Source organism: Notolepis coatsorum (genome assembly GCF_963971535.1).
Source record: "Notolepis coatsorum genome assembly, chromosome: 11".
Taxonomy (NCBI): domain Eukaryota; kingdom Metazoa; phylum Chordata; class Actinopteri; order Aulopiformes; family Paralepididae; genus Notolepis; species Notolepis coatsorum.
This window is the reverse complement of record NC_140175.1, coordinates 30,205,530-30,229,606: the sequence shown is the minus strand read 5'-3', so window position 1 is coordinate 30,229,606 and position 24,077 is coordinate 30,205,530. Positions and strand designations below refer to the sequence as shown.

The 24,077-nt window shown below is 41.6% G+C and overlaps 1 protein-coding gene across 1 annotated transcript in view; it reads right to left on the bottom strand.

The window, feature by feature from the left end:
• The window catches only part of mfsd14ba (major facilitator superfamily domain containing 14Ba), a gene marked incomplete at its 3' end in the record, with an annotated part of 30,287 nt that overhangs the window by 5,138 nt on the left and 1,072 nt on the right, over positions 1-24,077 (bottom strand). The window contains 7 exon segments of the mRNA XM_084325120.1: positions 122-193; positions 2,118-2,231; positions 2,799-3,017; positions 4,399-4,513; positions 6,735-6,862; positions 7,346-7,408; positions 10,059-10,157. Of these exon segments, the coding sequence (XP_084181246.1) occupies positions 122-193; positions 2,118-2,231; positions 2,799-3,017; positions 4,399-4,513; positions 6,735-6,862; positions 7,346-7,408; positions 10,059-10,157 (810 nt within the window).

Here is a 24,077-nt window from a genome sequence, read left to right as displayed (position 1 = left end):
ATGTATGTATGTATGTATGTATGTATGTATGTATGTATGTATGTATGTATGTATGTATGTATGTATGTATGTATGTATGTATGTATGTGTCTGTGTGTGTATATGTGTGTGTGTGACCGACCTGTGCTATAATGGACAGGATCCCCACCACTCCAATGAACACAGCGATGGTGGTTGAGGAAAAGTTGACAATCTGAGAGGAGAAAAGACAGAGAGATGCTCAAACAGAAACAAAAACACTCTCCCTCGAACACCTGTCCCTCTGTCTGTCTGTCTGTCTGTCTGTCTGTCTGTCTGTCTGTCTGTCTGTCTGTCTGTCTGTCTGTCTGCCTGTCTGTCTGTCTGTCTGTCTGTCTGTCTGTCTGTCTGTCTGTCTGTCTGTCTGTCTATCTGCCTGTCTATCTCTTTTTGGCTGGCTGTGTGCCTGTTTGTCTGTATACTGGTCTGTGTGAATGTCTGTCTGTCTGTCTGTCTGTCTGGAAATAGCAAATAGGACAGGAAACACATGTCCACCTTGCTAGAGTTACCTGTAAGCGAACCTAGCTGAGACAACGTCGGTTGATGGCTAACCGCCTGTAGTCTGGTAGTGAAAGGGTTAACCTTCTCTAGTGTGGTTGTGAAAGGGTTACCCTTTGCCGTGTGGCAGTTTGAAAGGGTTAACCTTCTGTAAGGTGTAAACATTTGGTAGTGTGGTAGTGAGAGTTAAAGGTAGGGATGTCCGATATTATCGGCCTACCGATATTATCGGCCGATATTGGCATTAAAATGTGATATAGGAAAATATCGGTATCGGTTTAAATTTTTATTATTATTATTATTATTATTATTATTATTATTATTATTATATTATTATTATTATTATTATTATTATTATTATTATTATTATTATATTATTATTATTATTATTATTATTATTATTATATTTTATTTATTTTTTACATTTATTTAACCTTTATTTACCCAGGCAAGCAAGTAAGAACAGATTCTGATTTTATTTATTGTCAAAGTATGCATAATGTTGTGTTAATTCCACGAGAGATATGTAATGTTAATTACCTGAAATGATTCCGTTTTGGGGGGGTGAACCCTGCATATATCGGTATCGGTTGATATCGGTATCGGAAATTAAGAGTTGGACAATATCGGTATAGGTAAAAAAGCCAATATCGAACATCCCTAGTTAAAGGGAAGTGAAGTCAGTCTGCCGTCGTGACAGACCACTATCTCTTTTTTTTTATCCACTTTTTCTCCCATTTTCTATATTTTCTCCCATCCCAATTTCGTATCATCCAATTCAACCCTCCCCTGTCACGAACGCTGTTTCTTGCCTCCCACAAGCCGGCTGCAATGTGGACTAAGTCATACATAGCACAAGTCCCCTCCGGTACTTGAGGTAACAGCAGTCGCATCTTTTCACCTGCGCAGCTCGATCTCTCAGTGGCGAGGAGTAACGCGTGGGAGGCTCACGCTGCCCCCGACACTTCCTGATTCTACTGCGCAGGTGCACCAACCGACCTGTAGGAGTCGCTGTCCACAACGCCCGATCCCCACCCATCAGTTTCCCACCCCCTAATACGGCCAATGTGTATTAGTACGGACGACCAGCTAAACTGAAAGCAATGTGGAGCGCTGGGCTCGAACAGGCGAGCCCAGCGTCTCCAGTATTCGTGGCGAGCGCCTTGCCCACTACGCCACATAGACGCCCACACAGACCACTATCTCTTTGGATAGGGAGCCATCCAAGTATCTGTCATATGAGAGAAAATGCCTTTTGCCCACGAAGACCGTCCTCTACATCATACCGTCATCCTCACCGTCATACAGTAGCTTCTGCCGGCCCCTAGTTACCATGGCAACCACTACTGCGCAATTCCCAGCCTTTTTGGCAGAAAATAAATCCACATCACATTTTTATTATTGTCTCAGAATAGGTTCCATTTCGTAGGAAGTCGTTTCGTCGTTGCTGCCATCTTCATCGTCATGGGATTTCCCCGTTAAAAAAAAACGGCCACAGCGACCCGTCTCCGGGGAGATACGACACACCTGTCCTAGTTACCCAAAACCCTAACCAGAACCCCGACCATGACCCTAACCGACCCTGACCTATTAACCCATACCTGTCTGAGGTAGAGGAAGAAGCTGGAGTATTGTCCCGCTTCTGGCAGGTAGGACAGGAACACGGTGATGCAGATCATCAGGACTGTGGGGTCCTGGCCCACCTTCCTCAGAGACTGCAGGGGAAGAGAAAAACACACACCGTTCAGGGATACGATCTTTAGAGAAACGGGTTGCTATGTGCAGATTTGGCAGATTTAACATTTTATTTAGATGATGGAAAAACATGACATTGGTCCCCCAGGGTGGTCAGATTATAGAAGCTATTCAGAACCAACCAACATATTGATGTCATAGAAAGAGGAAATGGTGCATTTATATAGCACTTTTATCCAAAGCGCTTTACAATTTGTTCCTCACGTTCACCCATTCACACACCGATGGCGGAGGCAAACCATGCAAGGCGCCAATCTGCTCATCAGAAGCAATGAGGGGTTAAGTGTCTTGGGGGTTAAGGACACTTCGACACGCTGCCCGGAAGGAGTGGGAATCGGACCAGGAACCTTCCGATTACCAGACGAGAGCCCTACCTCCTGAGCTCTATCTCTGCTTTACCTTGAGCCACTGTCCCTCCCGTAACAATCAACAATCAACCATCTTGGAAACAATCAACCATCTTTATTCTCGTCTCTTCTATTCATGCTTCCCGCGGCAGGTGGGCTGGGTGGTTACTTGCTACTCACAGCGAAAGGGTCGGCCTGCTCCCAGGAGATGGGAGCCCCCCAGGTGTTGAGCCTCATCTTCTCCGGTAGGGATTCAGGTACGGCTAGCAGGATAAAGCAGATGTCTGCCAGCGCGACCAGAGTCGCCACCAGGACAACCAGGTTGTCGCCATAACAGGCCGACAGGTAGGCACCGATGGCTGGACTGGTTACCAGGCTGGCAGCAAAGGTAGCTGACACCTAGGGGGAGGAGAGGAGAGGGTAGGTGAGAATAGGAGAGGAGAGGAGAGGAGAAGAGAGAGAGGGGTGGACAGGGGAGTAGAGAGAAGAGAGAGGGGAGGAGAAGAGAGGGGAGGAGAAAGAAGAGAGGAGAGGGGAAAAGAGGCGAGGAGAAGAGAGAGGGGAGATGGGAGGAGAGGAGAAGAGGGGAGGAGAGGGTAGGGGAGGAGAAGAGCGGAGAGAAGAGGGGAGGAGAGAAGAGGGGAGGAGAGGAGAGAGGAAAAGAGGTGAGAGAGGAGAGGAGAAGAGAGGGGAGGAGAGATGAGAAGAGAGAAGAGAGAGGGGAGGAGAGGAGAAGAGAGAGAGAGGGAAGGAGAGGAGAGGAGAGGAGAGGAGAGGAGAGGAGAGGAGAGGAGAGGAGAGGAGAGGAGAGGAGAGGAGAGGAGAGGAGAGGAGAGGAGACAGGTCAAAGACAATAACTTGACTGACAGTGTTGTGATACATGACCAGGTGGTCATGTAGCAGAAAATACAATGACTTTGTGGACTGTCTCTCTCAATGAGTCCTGAGCTGTGCAAACTGTTTCAATGTCGAAGGCGCACAAACAAAACCTGATCTCATAGAGACTCTTTGACCTCTGGGTGCTGCTAATCTCTACACACATCTCAACCTATGAAATCAACTTTTTCTTTTTTTTTTACCAAAACTAGAAAGAACGGTACTATACCCGATTTTAGTAGTACTGGTAAGAATGACAGTGTTTTAATTAAAGGTGCTGTAAGTGGTATTTTTTGTTAAAATCAGTGTTAAATAGCTCTACATTCCGACATCCATTACTGTGTTTGGTCAGTAACATGGGTCTCCCAGTCCCTCCACTCTGCAGTAAACACAAAATAAATGTTCTGGTATCCCTTCCAACTTTATCCAATTAGAGAGAGAACCCTAGATATTATTATTTCAGGAAATCTTGCCAAGCCAAATTAGCTTACTGCACTGGCAGATTATTTTACACATTTGCTTACAACTAGTTTTTATTTCTTTTTTTTGTCAGACAATTTTTACACTGAGAGTTCTCTTGATTTAATAAAGTTGGAGGAAGTGGATTCCAGATAAAATTAATTCTTTTAATGCAGGGCGGAGACCCATGTTACTAACCAAAAATTCTATATCAGTGATGGCTGTCGGAATGTAGTTATTATTTTAACATGTAGACCGCTTGTACCACTTACAGCACCTTTAATAAGAGCCGTATTTCCTATGAGTTGCATCGATGTGCGACAGCATGGCAAGTGTGTGTGTGTGTAGCGCTCTGCTTCCACTCTCTGTAGTAGACATGGTGGGCATGCCGACCGTTTTTCCAGCTGTCATGGTGACAGAACGAGAGGAAAATATTGATCATTACCAGTCCATACGCCGTGCTCCTCTCTCTCTCATCCGTCACGTCGGCCACGTAAGCAAAGATGACCGAGAAGGTGACAGAGAAGGCGCCAGACATGGAGATCATGGCAAAATACCACCTGGAAGACACAACACACACAACGTTCATGATTACACTAACTACTACGGTCACACTCTCTTTAGTCAACTCTTATATATGTCTTATGTCACATCTTATATATATATATATTAGGGGTGTAACGGTACGTGTATTCGTCCCGCGACTTCACGGTACAGACGTCACGGTTCGGTACATCCAGCCATACGACGAATACGTCTCATACCACTAGGTGAAACTAGGGTTGCACATTTTACAAATGTATGTTCAATATCTTTACTTTACTTTACTTTACACTGGCTTACTAACTGTCTTAACACAGAAGGTCATTCATTTAACGTTGAATATCAAGCTTGTATTGCCACATTTAGATGATGAATAAAACGTTGCTTGTAAAGGCATGATGACAAGCTCTCCACTCCAGTGTTTCGTTTTTCTTGTTCGCCTAATAATCTTAACACTTTCAGCGCCATAAACTGTCCCCATCTCTGCCGCTTCAAGGCCAGTTTAAAATGGCAATTTCCGCTGTGTTTCACGATGTTTGCAGAGCTGTGTGTGTGTTCTGTATTATAGCTGTGGAGACAATGGTGTGGCTCATTTGACAGACACTACTTGTAGTCCAACATGGAAAAAAACTATTTGTTTCTACACACTGTAGTTTGTAGTTTATTACACGCTAAACATCGCACATTTCCAAGATAATCCAGTCTTTTTCCATAGATCGCGAGATAAAAACGTGTTATGTGCAATAAGCCCGAATCATTCTGGTTGATTCCCTGAAACCCCAAATACTCCCAAATCAAAGGTATATAACATGTCCATATGTACCTTCACAAAATCATTAAGGGGGGGGGGGGGGTCGTTTTAACTCAAAACTGTGATTGTGTTTGCCGAGCATGTTTTACGTCCGGTAAAACACAAAACTGTGATCGTTAGAAAAACACGCTTCAGGTTCGGTAAAATAGACATAGAATATACCTTACCTTAGCCAGAAGGTATTCCAAAAAGAATAATTCCAAGTGATCGCATCGCCATCGCGATTACCAGTGTATATGTCTATACACGTTTCGATGGTAAATACGCTTCAGCAACGGAATTTCGAGGCGATCAATGTGAATCTCTGTTCAAGCAGGAGGAGGAGCCCTTACCAAAAAAGAAAAAAAGGAAAACGTGTATCCCCACGCCAATGCAATTCCAGTTCAGACACAGACGATACTGCCACCTGGTGATATTCGATCGGCATTGCAATTCCAACGTATACAAACGAGCCAGGGATGGCTAGAATGATCCGGATGATGATTTAGAACGGGGATCAAAAAGATCAAAGGATCAAAACACGACTATACTCGTGATTGGCACTCAACCGCTGGTGAGATAACCCGACTATACTGGTGATTGGCGCTGAATGTGTTAACCAATGGAAAGACACACACACACACACCAACGTTCTTCCATGCTACTTTCCCCTCACAGCTGAAAAAAAAACTAAAAACACGCAAACATACTTTTGCTGATCTGGACTGGTCCTTTGAGCTCCTCTCCAGTCGAGCTGCAGTGTTTAAATCCAAAGTATTGATAAATCCTCTGCCATTGTTGTGTAACATTCTAGAGTCTTCTTTCTCTGCTTCACGCGAAGTCAAATCTACTCTAGAAGTGAAACTGAAAGTATACACCGGTGGGGGGTGGGGGCAGTAGGCAATTAATTTACTCAAGTGGATTCCTGAACACAGAATGACACCGTTATCACTGACTGACTACCAGGGCAAGCCTAGGTGGAACTAAGTATAACTTAATAAAAATAAAATCTATTTAATAATAATTATAATAATTATTATAAATATATAATAATCATTATAAATATTTTTTTCCTGTTGTACCGAACTTGTACCGAACTGTGACCCCAAACTTGTACCGAACCGTGGCTTCTGTGTACCGTTACACCCCTAATATGTACATGTATGTCTGTGTATATGAGCTGTAGCCATTTATAGAAATATAGTTGGCCTAAAGAAAAACATAATTAGGCTGTAAGGTTTTCATTTAAACAAAGCATCGAATGGAGTATTATTGTGGCATCCATCCAATACAAAGTATCGGCATCTGTGTCAAAAAAGATTTCAAATAATACATAAATCTTCACGGCCGTGGCTGATGTCAGCGGTAAAGATTTAGAAAACACAACTTGCATCCAAATATTTTAGGATGCTTTGGTAGAATGGTGTTAGTGGCTAGTGGAGACTCACCAGGGACTGAGCCTCATAAGAGGGATTGGGGCACAGGTGAAAAAGACAGTGATCAATAGGAACGACCGCCTGCCCCACACGTCTGATAACGCACCAATCAGAGGAGCGGACATGAATGACAGCAAACCCTGGAAAGGAGAAATATGGGTTATTATTAGGGATGTTCGATATTGGCTTTTTTACCGATATAGTCCAACTCTTAATTTCCAATACCGATATCAACCGATACCGATATATGCAGGGTTTCCCCCCCAAAACGGAATAATTTCAGGTAATTAACATTACATATCTCTTGTCGTGGAATTAACACAACATTATGCATACTTTTGACAATAAATAAAATCAGAATTTCAGAACCGATACCGATCATTTCCGATATCACATTTTAATGCCAATATCGGTAGGCCGATAATATCGGACATCCCTAGTTATTATTATTATTATTATCATTGTTGTTGTTATTATTGTTATTAGTATTAATATTACTATTATTATTGCTGTTGTTGTTGGTTTATTATACTCATCAAAATATATTTTCCCCTAATACTGTCATATGCGAACATTCTGAATTACTTTCCCAAACCCAAATCACAGCAACTGCTAGCTCTCACCTTCACGCCCTGAATGAGACCGTTCATCAGGAACGTATGCTGGGGGAAGGTCTCATGTAAAACCTGCAGAGGGAGAGAGAGAGAGGGAGAGAGAGAGAGGGATAGAGGGGGAGAGAGGGAGAGAGAGAGGGAGAGAGAGAGAGAGATGGAGGGAGAGAGAGAGGGAGAGAGAAGGAGAGAGAGAGAAAGAGAGAGAGAGGGATAGAGGGAGAGAGATAGAGAGAGATAGAGAGAGAGGGAGATAGAGAGAGAGAGGGGGGGAGAAAGAGGGAGAGAGAGATAGAGAGAGAGGGAGGGAAAGAGAGGGATAGAGGGAGAGAGATAGAGAGAGAGGGAGAGAGAGGGAGATAGAGAGGGGGGAGAGAGAGAGGGAGAGAGATAGAGAAAGAGAGAGAGAGAGTGAGGGAGAGAGAGCGAGGGAGAGAGAGAGGGAGAGAGAGAGATAGAGAGGGAGATAGGGATAGAGAGGGAGGAGGGAGAGATATAGAGAGAGAAACGATGCTTAAAATACACATCGGCAGAGACTTAAACAGTATGAACTCAAATGCACGCCTGTATAACCACCACTACTCAATGGCAACTGGCACTCTGACCAGCCTCGTGGTTTGACACCACAGTCTCATCAGGTTTTCTGATTAGGGGTGAGTCAGTTTACACCAAGCGACTATCATGTGGTGTCACCCTCGCTACACTCTGAACTCACTCCACAGAGTTGGAGAGCTGGGCTCAATAATATTATCCGCATCATGGCACCGTAATATCCGGTGGTCACCGGCTGCTGCCAGTTGCCTCGCGCTCGGCACCCATCCTCTGACCAGCCTCGAACCCGCTGCTCACCAGAGCTACAATGACCACGGAACTTTAATACCAACCCTCTCATCCGGTACACCACTTCAAAAGGGACCCGATTCAGATTCGAATTTCATTCTAATTCTTTATTGCCCATATTTATTGCAACATATAATATAGCCTAACTGATATACAGGCATACAGACCCTCATCTGCACCTTTGATTACACGGTTTACTTTTTCATATTCTTATTTCTTAACTCAATCAGCGCCAGACCCGATGATAGTCGGGTTATCTCGCCATGCGTTGAAGCGCCAGGACCCCCGAAAACCCGAGTATAGTCGGGTTTTCATCGTTATTTCTTTTATTCGATATTTCCATTCATTACAGGCACACAGACTCGGGGTTAACATGGGGAATCATCCTGAGAATGCCAAAGTGCAATACCGGCCGCATCCACCCAGGTGGCAGTATCGAGCACCTTTTGAAACATTATATCTTGGCCTGTGCGTCGATCAAAAGTCTCCGGTCGGACTTTTCTTTGTCGGGCAAGTGGAGCGGTTGTCCCGATCGGATTGAGAAGCGCAAAGTGCTCCCGATGCATGATGTGTGGCGGATTATGTTGGCGACATGATCGACACCAATACTGGGACTCGCAATCAGATAATTGGAATATTCTTTTTGGGGTACATCCTAGTGAAGGTAAGGGCTATATGGTATCAATCCTGCTGTGATCCAACCATGACTTCACTTCGATCACAACATATGTGTGTAACGTTACTCCACAACGTGTGCCGTTGGTGACGATCAAAGCATACAAAAACGACCCCCCCCACCCTTTCATGCATTCATGATGAAACATAATACCGATAATATAGATTTGATTTAGAAATAGTAGCGTGTACAGGCGAGAAAATCTTGTGAAATGCACGTATTGCTGCATAGCGTAGTTTTCTGGGATTAGACAGGTTTTTTTTTTTTTTTAAACTTTGGCCATTCCGCTGGCTCTTTTTTGCGTTTATCGCATTTTTCTCTGGTCAAGAATGACCGACAGAAACAGGTTTTGAATGGGTACAGATGGGGGGAAGACACTCTGAGAAAGATACGGCTGCAGTCCGGGAATCGAACTCGCTAACCCCAGATCCGTGACGAGCACGGTTGTCCCCGGCGCCGAAATAGCGCTCGAAGTACGCGGTGAGCTACTGGAGCTCCCCGGATTAGACAGGTTTACTCTAAAACTATACTCATATTCACCACGGTATAAAATGGGAATGTTTGGATGAATTTCTTTTTTCTTTAACACATGGGCCATCGATGTCAAATGGGCCATAGTATTGGATCCATAGCTATAATATAGAATATATAGCCCTGCAAACACTGCCACTTATTCCTATCTCTTAGAGCTTGGCGTGGTAAGTATAAACGATTAGTAGTAGTAATAGTAATTAATTATATTTAATTAGAGTTAATTATATTGTTTACACTGTTTATTTTTATTATTCTTTCTCATATTTTTTCTTTTATATTTGTATTGCCTATATTTATGTCTTTCTACTAATACCCTGCCCATACCTGTACCTCCCCTCCCCTCTCCCCCATGCTGCTATGACACACAAATTCCCCCAAGGGGATCAATAAAGGAATATCGTATCTTATCTTATCTTAGCTAAACGTTCAACTTAGGAAGTGAGTTCATATCTCTACAGTCGATAATTTTTTACGTGTCAGAAAATGCAGAAAATCAAGTGACATTGCTTTGATTTCTGGCACGTTACAGTAATAGCTCATGGCAACAGAGTTCACTTGAGCATTGGGGAAATTCTCAAAATACAGACACCCTATATTCTAGCCTGGTGACCGTTATCCGATACCGACGTATGGATGCACCCCTCTAGATAGAGACACACACACGGTGTTACTCACGGTGAGCATGGGCGTGGTGAGGAGGCCCCAGGCGAAGAACTCCAGGAAGATGACCACCACGGCATGGTACACACTGGGCTTGCCGATTCCCTGCTGCAGCTGTAAGTAACACACCAACAAATCACTTCAACATCACAGTCATAGTCACTCAGGGGTGGAAGAGGAATGAGTGAACCAACAGACATGGAGGTTTACTGCGCATTGACCCTGTTAGCTGAAAACAATGTAGTGAGCTCGTCTCCCTGGGGTCCACATACGACACGTCATCATAAGACTATAACACATTAAAGAAAGAAAACAACTAAACAATGTACGGCCATTTTGACTCTGACTCTCAAGTTCACTGGCAAATAGTGATGACATGACGGCACCCATTGCAGAACCTGCCTCTTATCAAAGGTGCCGAGGATCCTGGAAGCAGCATATCAGGATATTAAAGATAATGTAATAATAATAATAATAATAATAATAATAATAATACACTTTATTTGAATAGCACATACAAGAATTGCAGCTCAAAGTGCTTCACAGCAGTAAAAAAGAAAAAAGACGGCATAAAACGAGGACAAAATTGGCAGATCAAGAGCAATGCATAAAGTGCAGACATAAATAAGCATAACATGCTTATTATTTGGTGAAGTTAGCTGTGTGTGTGTGTGACGTGTGTGACGTGTGTGTGTGTGTGTGTGTGTGTGTGTGTGTGTGTGTGTGTGTGTGTGTGTGTGTGTGTGTGTGTGTGTGTGTGTGTGTGTGTGTGTGTGTGTCTATGCCTGTTGGCATGTCTCAGGCTCAGGTGTTCAGCCAGGGATGCAGAGATGTAGTTCAGATTCTTGTTCAGACTCGTGCTTCTCACGCTTCAGCAGTGAGCATGTAGTACAGTAGCTGTGGCCCATGTTAACTCAACCCAGACCCAGAGTTACAAAAGATACATAGTTATAAAAAAAAAGAAAAGGAAATGGCCTCAGAGTTAAAGGAACACTCCACCAAATACATAAAGCTAATTTATTAGGAAGGAAGGAATTTATTAGGAATGAATAAATACATCCCAGTAAAATTATGATAATGAAAGATATCAAGGCCTCAGTGATAAACAGTTCTTGGAAAGACATTATGCAAAGACATTGATATTATATTATTCTCTTCATTTTCACTGAGTTGTATTTATTACTCCCAGCTATAATATACATCATAATGGAATCACACAGCTTAACTCTTTTAACTCAATAACTCTCAAAACCAGATGGATTTGTACAAGAAGACGGTTTATTGCTTTGGGATAAGCGTGTGATTATGAGCATAATTAATCAGCTTCATGTTCTTGTATTGGTGGCGTGTTCCTTTAATGGGGAACATCGTGAGGTGAAATACATGAAGACGTTGACAGGAACACGGTTAAGTGGTTCTGATATTATTATTTCAGCTACTTCCTCCACCAATGACCTCCACCTTTTTAGTTGTCAAGTCAAGAGTCAAGAGTTTTAATTGTCACGGCATACAAGTATACAATGAAATGCGGGTGGTCTTGCCCGCGACGATGTGCAATACAGTGGTACAACATATAATAGAATCCAATAAAAATACAGTGGTACAACATATAATAGAATCCAATGTTGTGCAAGTGCTCTTAACCCTTTCACTACCACACTACAGAAGGTGAACCTTTCACTTAACCGTCTGCAGTGTGATTGCGAAAGGGTTAACCTAGGGCTGTCGCGGTATGACATTTTCTCACCGCGGTTGTGTGTGTGGCTAATCACCGCGGGGTGCGGTGGTACCACACTTCTATATAAAAAAAAAAAAGGTTTTCATTTTCATTTATTTTTTAATATCTGTATATTATATTTTTTTTATTATTAAGACATGCAAGTTTACCCGCAATCGTGATTAGACAAAAATTCTAAGGTCGTAGGAGTCCCGAAACTATTTTAAACATGTTTGATAATCTATCCATTTGTCCCTCAACACTCTGAAATGTGATAAAAGTAGTAGGGTGTTGCCTGCTCCTTTAAGAGTGATGCATTGTGGGATATATACTGTAGGTCTACGCAAGCAGCAAGCAGTCACACATCCCTTCTCCAACTTAAAATTAACGTTATTTGAGCGAACATTTAACATTATTATAACACTATTTTAACATTAGTGAATTTGAATGCACATACATAGCTAGTTAAATATCACAACTTGTGTCATCAATCATTGGGGGAAACTAGCCAATAGCTAACGTTACAGATAGCAAGCCTAATAGCTAACGTTATAGATAGCTAGCCTAATAGCTAACGTTATAGATAGCTAGCCTAATAGCTAACGTTATAGATAGCGAACGCTAACGTTTGCAAACAAAGCTAACGTTATCCAGTTGACATTACAGATCACAATATAGCTATGATAACATTAACGAAGTGAGCGTAGGGGTTAGTCAGAGTGTAGCGGGGTCGGTAGAGAGAGGCAGCACTTCATTTAGCGGGTTAGCAATAACATTGAGCAAGTTACATAACCGGCACTTCGGCCCGGGAGTTAGGAGAACGCTCCCCTATACTCTACTTATCTATTACGGTTCAGATTAATACAGGAAAATGTATACATTGAGGGCTATGAAAATAAATCCTGATTTCATCTGTGAGTTGTAAACTGTATGGAAACGTGAAGTTAGCTCATGCTACTGGAAAACGAACGTCTCCTCATTAAATTAACCGAGTTAAAAATGATCACGCCCCTTTTTTCCCCCCACGGTTGTCGCGGTTGTCTGTTCTGCATCCGCGGGTGCCTTGACACACCGCGGGATTGCGGTGATGCGGTTACCGCGACAGCCCTAACCTTCTGTATTGTCGCAGTGAAAGGGTTAACCCTTTGGTAGTGTGGTAGTGAGAGGGCTAATGATCCCTACAAAAGGCCAAATACCACCCAAGGCACCCAGTCAAAGAATTGATTTCATCCATTCATTGTCTAGAATGGCCCACTTACTATTTGCAAACATGGAAAATATCTTCCCAAAGGCCAGACACCAGAGAGCACAGTAAGACTACAGTCTGTGATGTATCAGGTGAGAAGTAGAAGCTCCTGAAACCTTGAAGACTGTATCGGCTGCACGGTTGTGACAAGGATAAAAACAAACAGAATGACCGGCTCTCACAGATAAATAGTCTTCTGTTTGTTGTTGGCAAAAACAAGCGTTTAGCGTTTCAGCTAAAAACCACCATCAGTGCGCTGCTGCTGCTGCTGATGGATTTGAGCTGAAACACATACATTTCTGCCCACAATAACTAGAAGACTATTGAACTGTGAGCACCGGTATTCTAGATGTATCTGTCAGAACTTCTACAAAATTTATAAATAAGCACCACTACAAAATAAACAGGGATGATCCAATCTCCAACTGATCGGTATTGGCTATATTAAGCCACATCAAATTCTTATCCTTTTTTGACCTCTTAACCTGCGCCCCCAAAAGTGGCTATTTTAGTTTTAGTTTTTGAGGACTGCATACTTTTTTTGCAAACCAAAACAACATACTTTATACTTATAGCACATGAGCCCCGTGGTCTTTTTTGAAAGATGACATTCTGAAGTTTCTGATTCCAGAAAGAAAATTCCCTTTTAGTGCTAACGTAATAGAGTAACATAGGTCTGAACTTGAGTTGTAGAAAAACTTGTTACTCAAGTTTTTCTGTAGTAGTTAGTAGTCCAGATGTAGTATTTCCCCAGAAGGTGGTATGGCTTACAAATCCAGGCGGACCCATAGCCTGAAGCCTTATGGAGTACGAATGAATGAATATGAATTTCCATGTCCCACAAAGATCTATTCAGAAATGAGTGATTAGGAGTGATTTTGGTAAACTGTGTACAATGAAAAACTCAGTTTTCTCATATACTTCAATTCATTCTCTTCCTGTCTTTGCTCGTTAGTTTTTCACCTAGATCCTAGATCATACATCCCCAGATGGGGTATCATTGGAAAGCCACACTCATTGGCTACAACCCTCCACAATCATTTTCGAGATCGCCAAATAATTGACGGAACTAGAGCCCCAAGAGTCTGGAGTGGTATTTTGCGCAATACCGTGTACTTTGCACAAGCCTCAAATACCGGCATGTAACTCGAGAAACGCTGAACGGATTTTGTCTGATTTAGTCGGATTTTGTCGCTATAGACAGGCAACAAATAAGCTTTCAATTCGATATGTATATTGTATTAGAAAATATGCACACCCGAGCCGCTAGAGGTCGCCAAAGTGGCGCGTCACGCCGGTGGGCAAATTGTCGCTCCGGGACGGTGCAAGTTAAGAGGTTAAAAAATAAATGAACACCATTAAGCAAAATCTGTGATGCAGGCTTGGCATCTGTCTGTATCCTCCGTTTAGTCAGTGAGAGGGGAGGTTACGCTATGCACACACACACAACACACAGAGTCGAAAGGGAGAGACAGAGAGCGGAGAAGCACGGAATCAGCTGTGTTTTTGTGTGTATAAGATAAGGTATGTCTGTGTTTTTGTGTGTATAAGGTATGTCTGCGTTTGTGTGTGTATAAGGTATGTCTGTGTTTTTGTGTGTATACGGTATGTTTGTGTGTGTATAAGGTATGTCTGTATTTTTGTGTGCATAAGATATGTCTGTCTTTTTGTGTGTATAAGGTATGACTGTGTTTGTGTGTGTATAAGGTATGTCTGTGTTTTTGTGTGTATAAGGTATGTCTGTGTTTGTGTGTGTATAAGGTATGTCTCTGTTTGTGTGTGTATAAGGTATGTCTGTGTTTTTGTGTGTATAAGGTATGTTTGCGTTTGTGTGTATAAGGTATGTCTGTGTTTGTGAGTGTATAAGGTATGTCTGCATTTAGGTGTCTATAAGGTATGTCTGTGTTTGTGTGTGTATATAAGGTATGTCTGTGTTTGTGTGTGTATAAGGTATGTCTGCATTTGTGTGTGTATAAGGTATGTCTGTGTTTTTGTGTGTATAAGGTATGTCTGTGTTTGTGTGTGTATAAGGTATGTTTGCGTTTGTGTGTGTATAATGTTTGTCTGTTTGTGTGTGTATAAGATATGTCTGTGTTTGTGTGTATATAATAAGGTATGTCTGTGTTTGTGTGTGTATAAGGTATGTCTGCGTTTGTGTGTGTATATGGTATGTCTGCGTTTGTGTGTGTATAAGGTATGTCTGCGTTTGTGTGTGTATAAGGTAATACAAGTAGGGCCCTATGGAATCCGCGATGGCAGAGGATTTCACGGAATTGAGATATTAACACGGAATTCTGAATTATCGCAGAATGGCATGGAATTTGCTTAAATTATACATAAATCGGTTTTCATATAAATCAATCTTTAAGCTACCAAATCCATTCCGGGACGCCTCATTGCTTTTACCAAACTGTTCGTGTTTCCGCGTTCCCGTTTTGCGCTCTGATTGGCCACGCACGTTTCTGGTCATGTGACATGTGCGCCCAATCGTGTGACGGCAAGTTATTTGGACGGTTAAGCTTAGGAGCTCTTTCAAAGTTGGTTACGGTTAGAGTTTGTCTTAGAGCAGGGCGATAGAACGCCAGCCCTGATTCCAAACTCTAACCTTAACCAACTGCGACAGAGTCGCCTAAGCTTAACCAGTGATAAACTAGGCGTTAGGTCGTTTGCAGGCTGTTCGACGCGGAAATGGGCACAATCGTATGACACTGCTCGTCATGCGATTGGGCGCACATGTCACATGGCCAGAAACGTGCGTGGCCAATCAGAGCGCAAAACAGGAACGCAGAAACACGAACCGTTTGGTAAAAGCATAGACGCTTCCGGGACAACGGAATGCAGTGTGCGCTCCGTAATAGTCAAGACTCGCGCCGCGTGTAATGAGAGTCTCTTTCTTTTTCTCTCTCTCTCTCTTCCTCTCTCTAAACAAACTGGATATTTGGACAGTGTGTGTGTGTGTGTGTGTGTGTGTGTGTGTGTGTGTGTGTGTGTGTGTGTGTGTGTGTGTGTGTGTGTGTGTGTGTGTGCTCGACGGTCCCATCTCTGGTCTTTGGAAAGACCAGATGAGGCCAGAGGAGTTTGATAGTATTTAATGAGGATGGCCAGATAATGTTGATATTTAAACTTAATTATAATGAATTAATAATTATACAGAGAGAAGCTTCAGCAATTACAAAACGCTGCTGACCGACAAAAGAGAATCCCTCACTGAGGAAAACACAAAGCGTGTATCATGTATCACAATGGTGATGTCAGCCAGAGATGAGGAACCTTTAAAGGACATATCTTTGAAAGAAATTACATTTTAGTTTTTTTTCTGATTTATTTTAAACAAATTATTATTTTATATTATTAATAATTATTTAATAATTATTTAGTTATTGCACTGCACTGGCAGTTGAACTGCATTGAACTGAACTGAATAAAAAAAATGCTTTACATAGATAGGGGGGGGGGGATAACAAAGTAGACAGACACAACATATAAATATGATGATGGAATTCAAGTTCAAGTTTGTATTGATCACATATAGGCAGGCTACACATGGCGTACACTGTAAAGAATTAATGTTTTTTCATGGGAAATTCACTGTATTATTTTACAGATTACTTTTGTTTTTCTACTTTAAGTGTAAATGCCATAAAAATACAATAAATTACCTTTTATCAAAATATTAACCATTAAATAAAGGTTGTAATCTGTAATTGTATTTGATTTTACTGTAATTTGACAGTAAGTATTTGGAAACCATTGATGCCAGACATTTACCGTTTTCTTGCAGCTTTTTTTCTTACAGTGTAGGCTACATCATACATGGCAGTGAGATTCATTGTTCTTGTATATGCTCTCGTATTATTGTTTATATAGGCTACCTAATACCGACATCAAAATAGATTGTATGCCTCTACAAATCATATGCAGGTAGAAAATTTACGGAAAATCCATCACGATTTGGAATAAAATTGAGGAGAACTTTAATCCCTGGGTATTAATCGAACGAAACGGGAAAAGGCAGTCATATTCCAGCACAGTCTTTATTAGTGTTTGCGCTGCCCAGGCAGCAATGGTTAATAGATATCATATCCGACATCACCGTACGTGTACACGTCTCTGTCAGCCTGTCGCGTATTTCTCCCATAACACGCTTCGCTTGGCTTAGTCCACTTTTCCACATTTCATGGGGGTGTTTCATGACCGTATATGGTTAATTCCGGGCGGTTCTATATGCAAATACTTAAAATCGTGCACGAGCGTGGAGCGTAGAACAAATGGTATTTTTATCAACACGGAGTGTGCGTAGAACCTGTGTACGCACGTTTGATAAATCCCGATTTTTCTGTGCGTACACACATTCTAAATTCTGTGCTTAAGAACGAAAATAGAACACTTTCTACGCATTGTTGATAAATGAGGGCCCTCCCGGCAGGCTGTGCCTCTGAGCAGAGCGGTCCCCGTTCCCAACCACAGCCAAAAGAAAATTGGGGACGCAGCCTTCTCGAATTATGCACCAAAGCTATAGAACACCCTACCTATGGACATTCGGGAGGCTAGATCACTAAATATTTTCCAAAGTAAGCTAAAACATAGCCTTTTAATACACTCTGCTGCTTGGACTGATTGCATCCAGATTGTGATTGTACTGTAGATGAGAAAATCTTTATTGGACTGCACTATTGCACTGCTCTTATTCTGTCTATTTTTATACTAATTCTATGTCTGCACTTTATGCATTGCTTTTATTTAGTCAGAATAGTCTTTTATACATTTTAATGACAGATTAAAATTACAAATTGTCTGGAAGGTTTTAATATAAATTCTCTGCTCATTTTAGTTATGTCTATAATTATGCCAATTTTATGCTCATTTTATGTCTATGTCTATTTTGTGTCTAAATCTGCTGAATTTCCCTCAGGATCAATAAAGTACTTCTCTTCTATTCTATCACTGCTGTGAAGCACTTTGGGCTGCATTCTTTCACATCCATCGCAACGACCATGTGTAACGTACTCCAGAACGTATGCCGTTGGTGACGATCAATGCATCAAAAAATTACCCCCCCCCCCTTCATGCATTCATGATGAAACATAATACCTATTATATACTATATATTATATATTTGATTTGGAAATAGTAGCGTGTCCAGGCAAGCAACGCCAACGCTTTTAGTAAAATTCACGTATTCCTCCATAGCGCCGTTTTATGGAATTAGCTAGGATCACTCTGAAACTATACTTATATTCACCACGGTATAACACGCAAATGTATATATGAAAAAATTTATTCTTTTTCACATATTGAACTTTGGATAGTTGATGTCAAATGAGCCATAGTATTGTATCCATAGCTATAATATAGAATATAGATATAGCCCTGCAAACACCACCACGCATTCCTATCTCTTAAGAGCGGTGGCACAGTAGGAACTAAGATGCTCTTTAACTGGCATAGACGTAGTCAAATTTGTCTGCACTTAGTTTGAATGTAAACAACTCCTATTGTTAATGTGAGCAGTCCCTGAGAGAGACTGTCTGTCGGCCAGTTCCCCAGAATAAAGAGATTGAGAAACGCTGTTTGAGTACAGTCCCGAGGTGGCTTTCAGTGTCTGGAGAGCTCGCAGAGAAACTCTGACAACGGATGACATCACCTGTAGGAGAGCAGACAAACAGTGAACTGCAGACGCTATTTCCTCAATTACTGTACTTCATGACAACTGCCCTCGAGTTGGGCCTAGTGGAAATAACTGAGGAAATAGCATCTGCATTTAACTAGAGCCTAGAGGTCTGCTCTCCTCCGGGTGACGCTGTCATCTGGCAAAGATTCTCCAGGGGGGGGGGGGGGGGGTGATCTCGAGGCATAGAACACATTGTTATGTTTTATTATGTCTCATTATCACATGTGAGAAAGAAGGGGACAAGCCTCTTTCTGTGTCTGTGAGCTCTATAAAGTCCCTGCTATATTTTACGAGATGTGTGTTACCCAAGATTACATAACTACAGACATAGGTCCCCAATCCCTCAAAGTGCAACAAATTCAGACAGATTTGGAAGTGTATGTGTGTTGAGTAAGCCCTCCTGCGCATACAGTATGTGTGTATATGCATATTTGTTTACATGTAGATCTATGTGCCTCAGCTCTGTGTGTGTGCTTGCACGTTTGTTTGTTTGTTTGTTTACATGCATGCACGTGTGAATCATAATGCTTAACCTGTTTTAAAATTATTCCCTTTCATCATGAATCCTATAGACAAAGAAGCTTATCTATTTGGAGGCACCTTAATACACTTTTTACTGAATGGGTTAATTGTGCACTGTTGAGTCTGAGCTCGAAACACAAAAATGTCATTATCTACAATGCCCCTGTATTGTTGTGTATTTGACAAATAAAGAACTTGAACTAGAACTTGAACTTGAACTGGAGGTTCCAGAAAAGTGGTATATGGTAAATGGTGCATTTTACTGCTTGTATCCAAGTGCTTTACAATTTTGTTCCTCACATTCACCCATTCACTCACACATTCACACACAGACGGCGGAGACAACCGTGCAAGGTGACAACCTGCTCATCAGGAGCAAATAGGGGTTATTATCAGTGTCTTGCAACTTCGACGCGCTGACTGGGAGGAGCGGGAATCCAACCGGGAACCTTCCAATTACCAGATGACCGCTCTACCTCCTGACTGGAGCCACTGTCACTCCAAGTGGTGTTTTTAAATCTCATAATAAAGTCTGTGAGTGAGTGAGTGTTATACATCCATAGCTAAAGGAGGCCATGGATGCACCGATCCTGATACTGGGAGCTATCAGATCTCGGACAGATATCAAGCTAAAATAGTGTATCTGTGATGGAGAATTTCCCCAGCGCTAAAATCGGAAGAAAAAAAATAAACACAGTGACTTGGTTTGCTGCATTTTTGACACATACAAATTTGATCTCTCTAATGAAGAAACAAACATTTATTGTAATGGTTGCCCAATGACCCCAAAACTGATACTATACTGTCTATACTGTTTAGTTAAAAACAATTGACGATCGGATCGGTACTCTGCATTGGATGATACTGAGAGTTTAGGTCTCAGAATCTGTATCTGCAGTGAAAAAGTGGTATCGGTGGCGGTGCATGATGCATCAGTAGTGGAGGCTGTATAATGGTATCGGTGCATCAGTAGTGGAGGCTGTATAATGGTATCGGTGCATCGGTAGTAGAGGCTGTATAATGGTATCGGTGCATCATTAGTAGAGGCTGTATAATGGTATCGGTGCATCATTAGTAGAGGCTGTATAATGGTATCGGTGCATCAGTAGTAGAGGCTGTATAATGGTATCGGTGCATCAGTAGTGGAGGCTGTATAATGGTATCGGTGCATCATTAGTAGAGGCTGTATAATGGTATCGGTGCATCAGTAGTAGAGGCTGTATAATGGTATCTGTGCATCAGTAGTGGAGGCTGTATAATGGTATCTGTGCATCAGTAGTGGAGGCTGTATAATGGTATCTGTGCATCAGTAGTGGAGGCTGTATAATGGTATCGGTGCATCAGTAGTAGAGGCTGTATAATGGTATCGGTGCATCAGTAGTGGAGGCTGTATAATGGTATCAGTGCATCAGTAGTAGAGGCTGTATAATGGTATCGGTGCATCTGTAGTAGAGGCTGTATAATGGTATCGGTGCATCAGTAGTAGAGGCTGTATAATGGTATCAGTGCATCAGTAGTAAAGGCTGTATAATGGTATCGGTGCATCGGTAGTAGAGGCTGTATAATGGTATCAGTGCATCAGTAGTAGAGGCTGTATAATGGTATCAGTGCATCAGTAGTAGAGGCTGTATAATGCCATGGTATCGGACGGTGCATCCCTAGTGGAGGCTGTATAATGGTATCGGTGCATTCCTAATGGAGGCTGTATTCTTTACCACGAAAAGGCCTAATCATTGATTTGTTTTTACCACATAAACGTGGGGCATATTCACATACATTCTTGAGGAATCTGGTCTGCAAGTGGAACATATGCTTTCTTACGCCATCATAAAGCAGAATATAGACTATGTCTGTTTTACCGCAATGTTTACAAACATTATCAACTTAAACAGTCCTTTTATAGCCACAAAATACAGCAAATACAATTATGAACTCATATTTAGCCTGTTGCCTAGTGTTAGTCTTTGTATCAAGAGCTCAAGTCAATCAACAAGAGAATGAAAACATGTCTCCACTCTCATTTGTTGGTTTTGGAGGTGGCTACACATTTGTTTACGCTTGTATCACTGATTGGGCCTTCAAATGGGAAGTTCACCCAAAATTCAATAAAAGCATATTTCTCCTCTCACCCAAAGTGCCATCTATCCATCCAGATGGTTTTTGTGTGATTTGCCTGGTTTTGGAGATATCTGCCATAGACATACTGTACATGTACCCACCCTCACTCAAACACAATGGAGCTGAATGGCACTCATTTCCAGAAATCATGATGCAGTTACTCAAGATAATCTAAAGACCTTGTTGTGAGCAGTTTCATGTAGGAACTATTTTCTACCGAAGTACACCTGCCATACATTATTATAGAGGGTGTACATTGGTCGAAGAATTGTTCCTACATGAAACTGCTCACAATGTCTGTGGATTATCTTAAGAAAACTAGTCATGATTTCTGGAAAGAGACATTATCATATTGAGTAATTCAAATCAATGTATATATTTTTTTGCATTGGGGGCCATTCACCTCCATTGTACTGGAGTGAAGACAGACAGCAGACATCTCCAAAACCAGGCAAATCACACAGAGCTGCTGGGCCCTGTTTCTTGTACGTGGTTCAACTAATTCGATCAAGATGTCATTATCCAGCTTCAGTTAACCCGATGTTTGAAGCCGGGATTTTCCTGTTCCAAGAAGGTGGATTCAGTCTCGTTAACTCAAGCCAGACTTGATTCTCAGGATCAGTGCGCGCGCCCGCCTCAGCTGAGAAGACAGCAGGTGTCGATCGCAGAAATCCTGATTCTCTAGCGGCATTGATTGATTAATTGATTTAAAACTTTATTAACATATTGCAGTACGGCTCAATCGCCTCACCGACAAGTTAAATGCGTTATCTATAGGCTAATTTTAAGTCCCTCATTACCTCAATCAATCAGATTATATTTCTTTAAACTTGCCTGCTGGATTGAATAATCAAATGAGATCTTGCTAGCGAAAATAATTAGTTAACTGTTATACAGAATTACGATACGGCTCTCTTACCCATTGATTGATGTATAGTCAATCTTTAACTTATCTCCAATGTGGTCTAACGGGTTGTTCTTTTGACTTTCACACAGACGACCGGGGTTCAAGACCCTAGTCGTCTCCTTCTTTTTGCAATATAGGAATAATTCAATTTGGTGCACGTTGAGAGCTATATAAAGAATGACATCCTCAATGCATGTAGATTTATAATATTTTAACTTAAAACCAGGCTACTTTGGCGTATAATCATTAATATTATATTCAAAAAAATCATATTGGAAAGACCGGGTTTTGAACCCCGGTCGCTGGGTTGGCAGGCTTGAGCACTACCGCTGGACCACTGTGCCAGATGGGATAAATTCATTGTTTATACATTAATGAACGAGAGACCCGTGTTTAGAATATCCTTTGTTATGAATGAAGTTTATCTCTTTATCCTCATTCATTAATGTGACGTCAACGGATAATTCAATTTCTCAAATCCGTCAAACAGCGCATCTCATCAGACATCTTAATCCCAGTTACAATTAAAATAACCACATAATGTGTACATCGCACGAGCGAGCGCCACCGTCGCCACGGTATATATAACGTGCATTATTTAGGACAAAGTGAATTTAGTATCAGCATTTTGGGTCTATTTTACATTTCAAAAGCCCCCTCTGGAAGAATGGAGCACAAGAACGTAATTCAGAATGGTATAATGCAGATCGTAGACTGTGGGAATAGTTTCAGGAAACGGGCCGTCACTTCTTTGCGGGGGCGTGGCGATGGTTCAGGCTAAGTTGAACTTGAACTCTGCTTTCGACCAGGCTCAAACTTTTGGATCTGTTGTCATGGTGATTTGGAAAATCCACGTACATGAAACCGGAAAGTCCGGCTAACTCAGTTATCCAGCTAAAGTTATCCGGCTAACTCAGTTATCCAGGTACAAGAAACAGGGCCCTGTGCGCCTTACTCAGCAAAACATCTCTACTGGTAGGTAACACTAATGACATGCTCACTCTCTCTCACTGCCCCCCCCCCCCCTTTCCTTTAATATCTGAACTAGATGCCCATCCATGTATGTATGTGTACTCACACTAGACTATAGCACAAAGAATAATTAATTACATAATATAATATTGGTAGTAAAAAATATTATGTTTTTTTCCCTTTGGGAAATGTAACAAAGCTCCTATTATCTCTTTGTTCACAATGGACTAAAACAAAGGACAAAGACAATCGACAAGAGACTGACATTCAACACATGCCTGCTGGCCATAGAGCATATAAACCACTTCATGTTATGTTTGTACTCCTTTAGGTTATCCTGGGATTCTGCTATTTCTTGATGCATCTGGATAATGATGAATTAAAGTTGTATTTACATAACATTGGGATATAATGTGTTGTATTGTAGTGTGATGTGTTTTAATCAAATATATAACATATTATCCTATATTTCATTCTGTTCTATTAAATGCAGACATGATTTATAACATTGTCATTATAGGCCCCATGGGCCTAGAAATGAACCGTCTATCAATCCATAATGTGGTTAGACCCAGTCGTGTGAAGATTAAATATAACTATAAAATACTACTGACCATTAAGCTCAGTACTAGAGGCCCAATGCATGACTAAAATGGAGTCTACATGCAAAATGAACCAGAGTCTGAGTAAAAGAAAACAGGGTAATGTGGGAAACCTTGGAAACTGCAGGCCTACACAGTCTATGGAAAATACCTGGGGGTAATTTCTTTAGATTTCCAATTAGATTTATGACATCAATGTGTGTAAACAAATGGGATGCTATCCCTTTTCATACACCTTCAAATCACTCCCCGATTACACTCTTAGTGTGATAAAACATA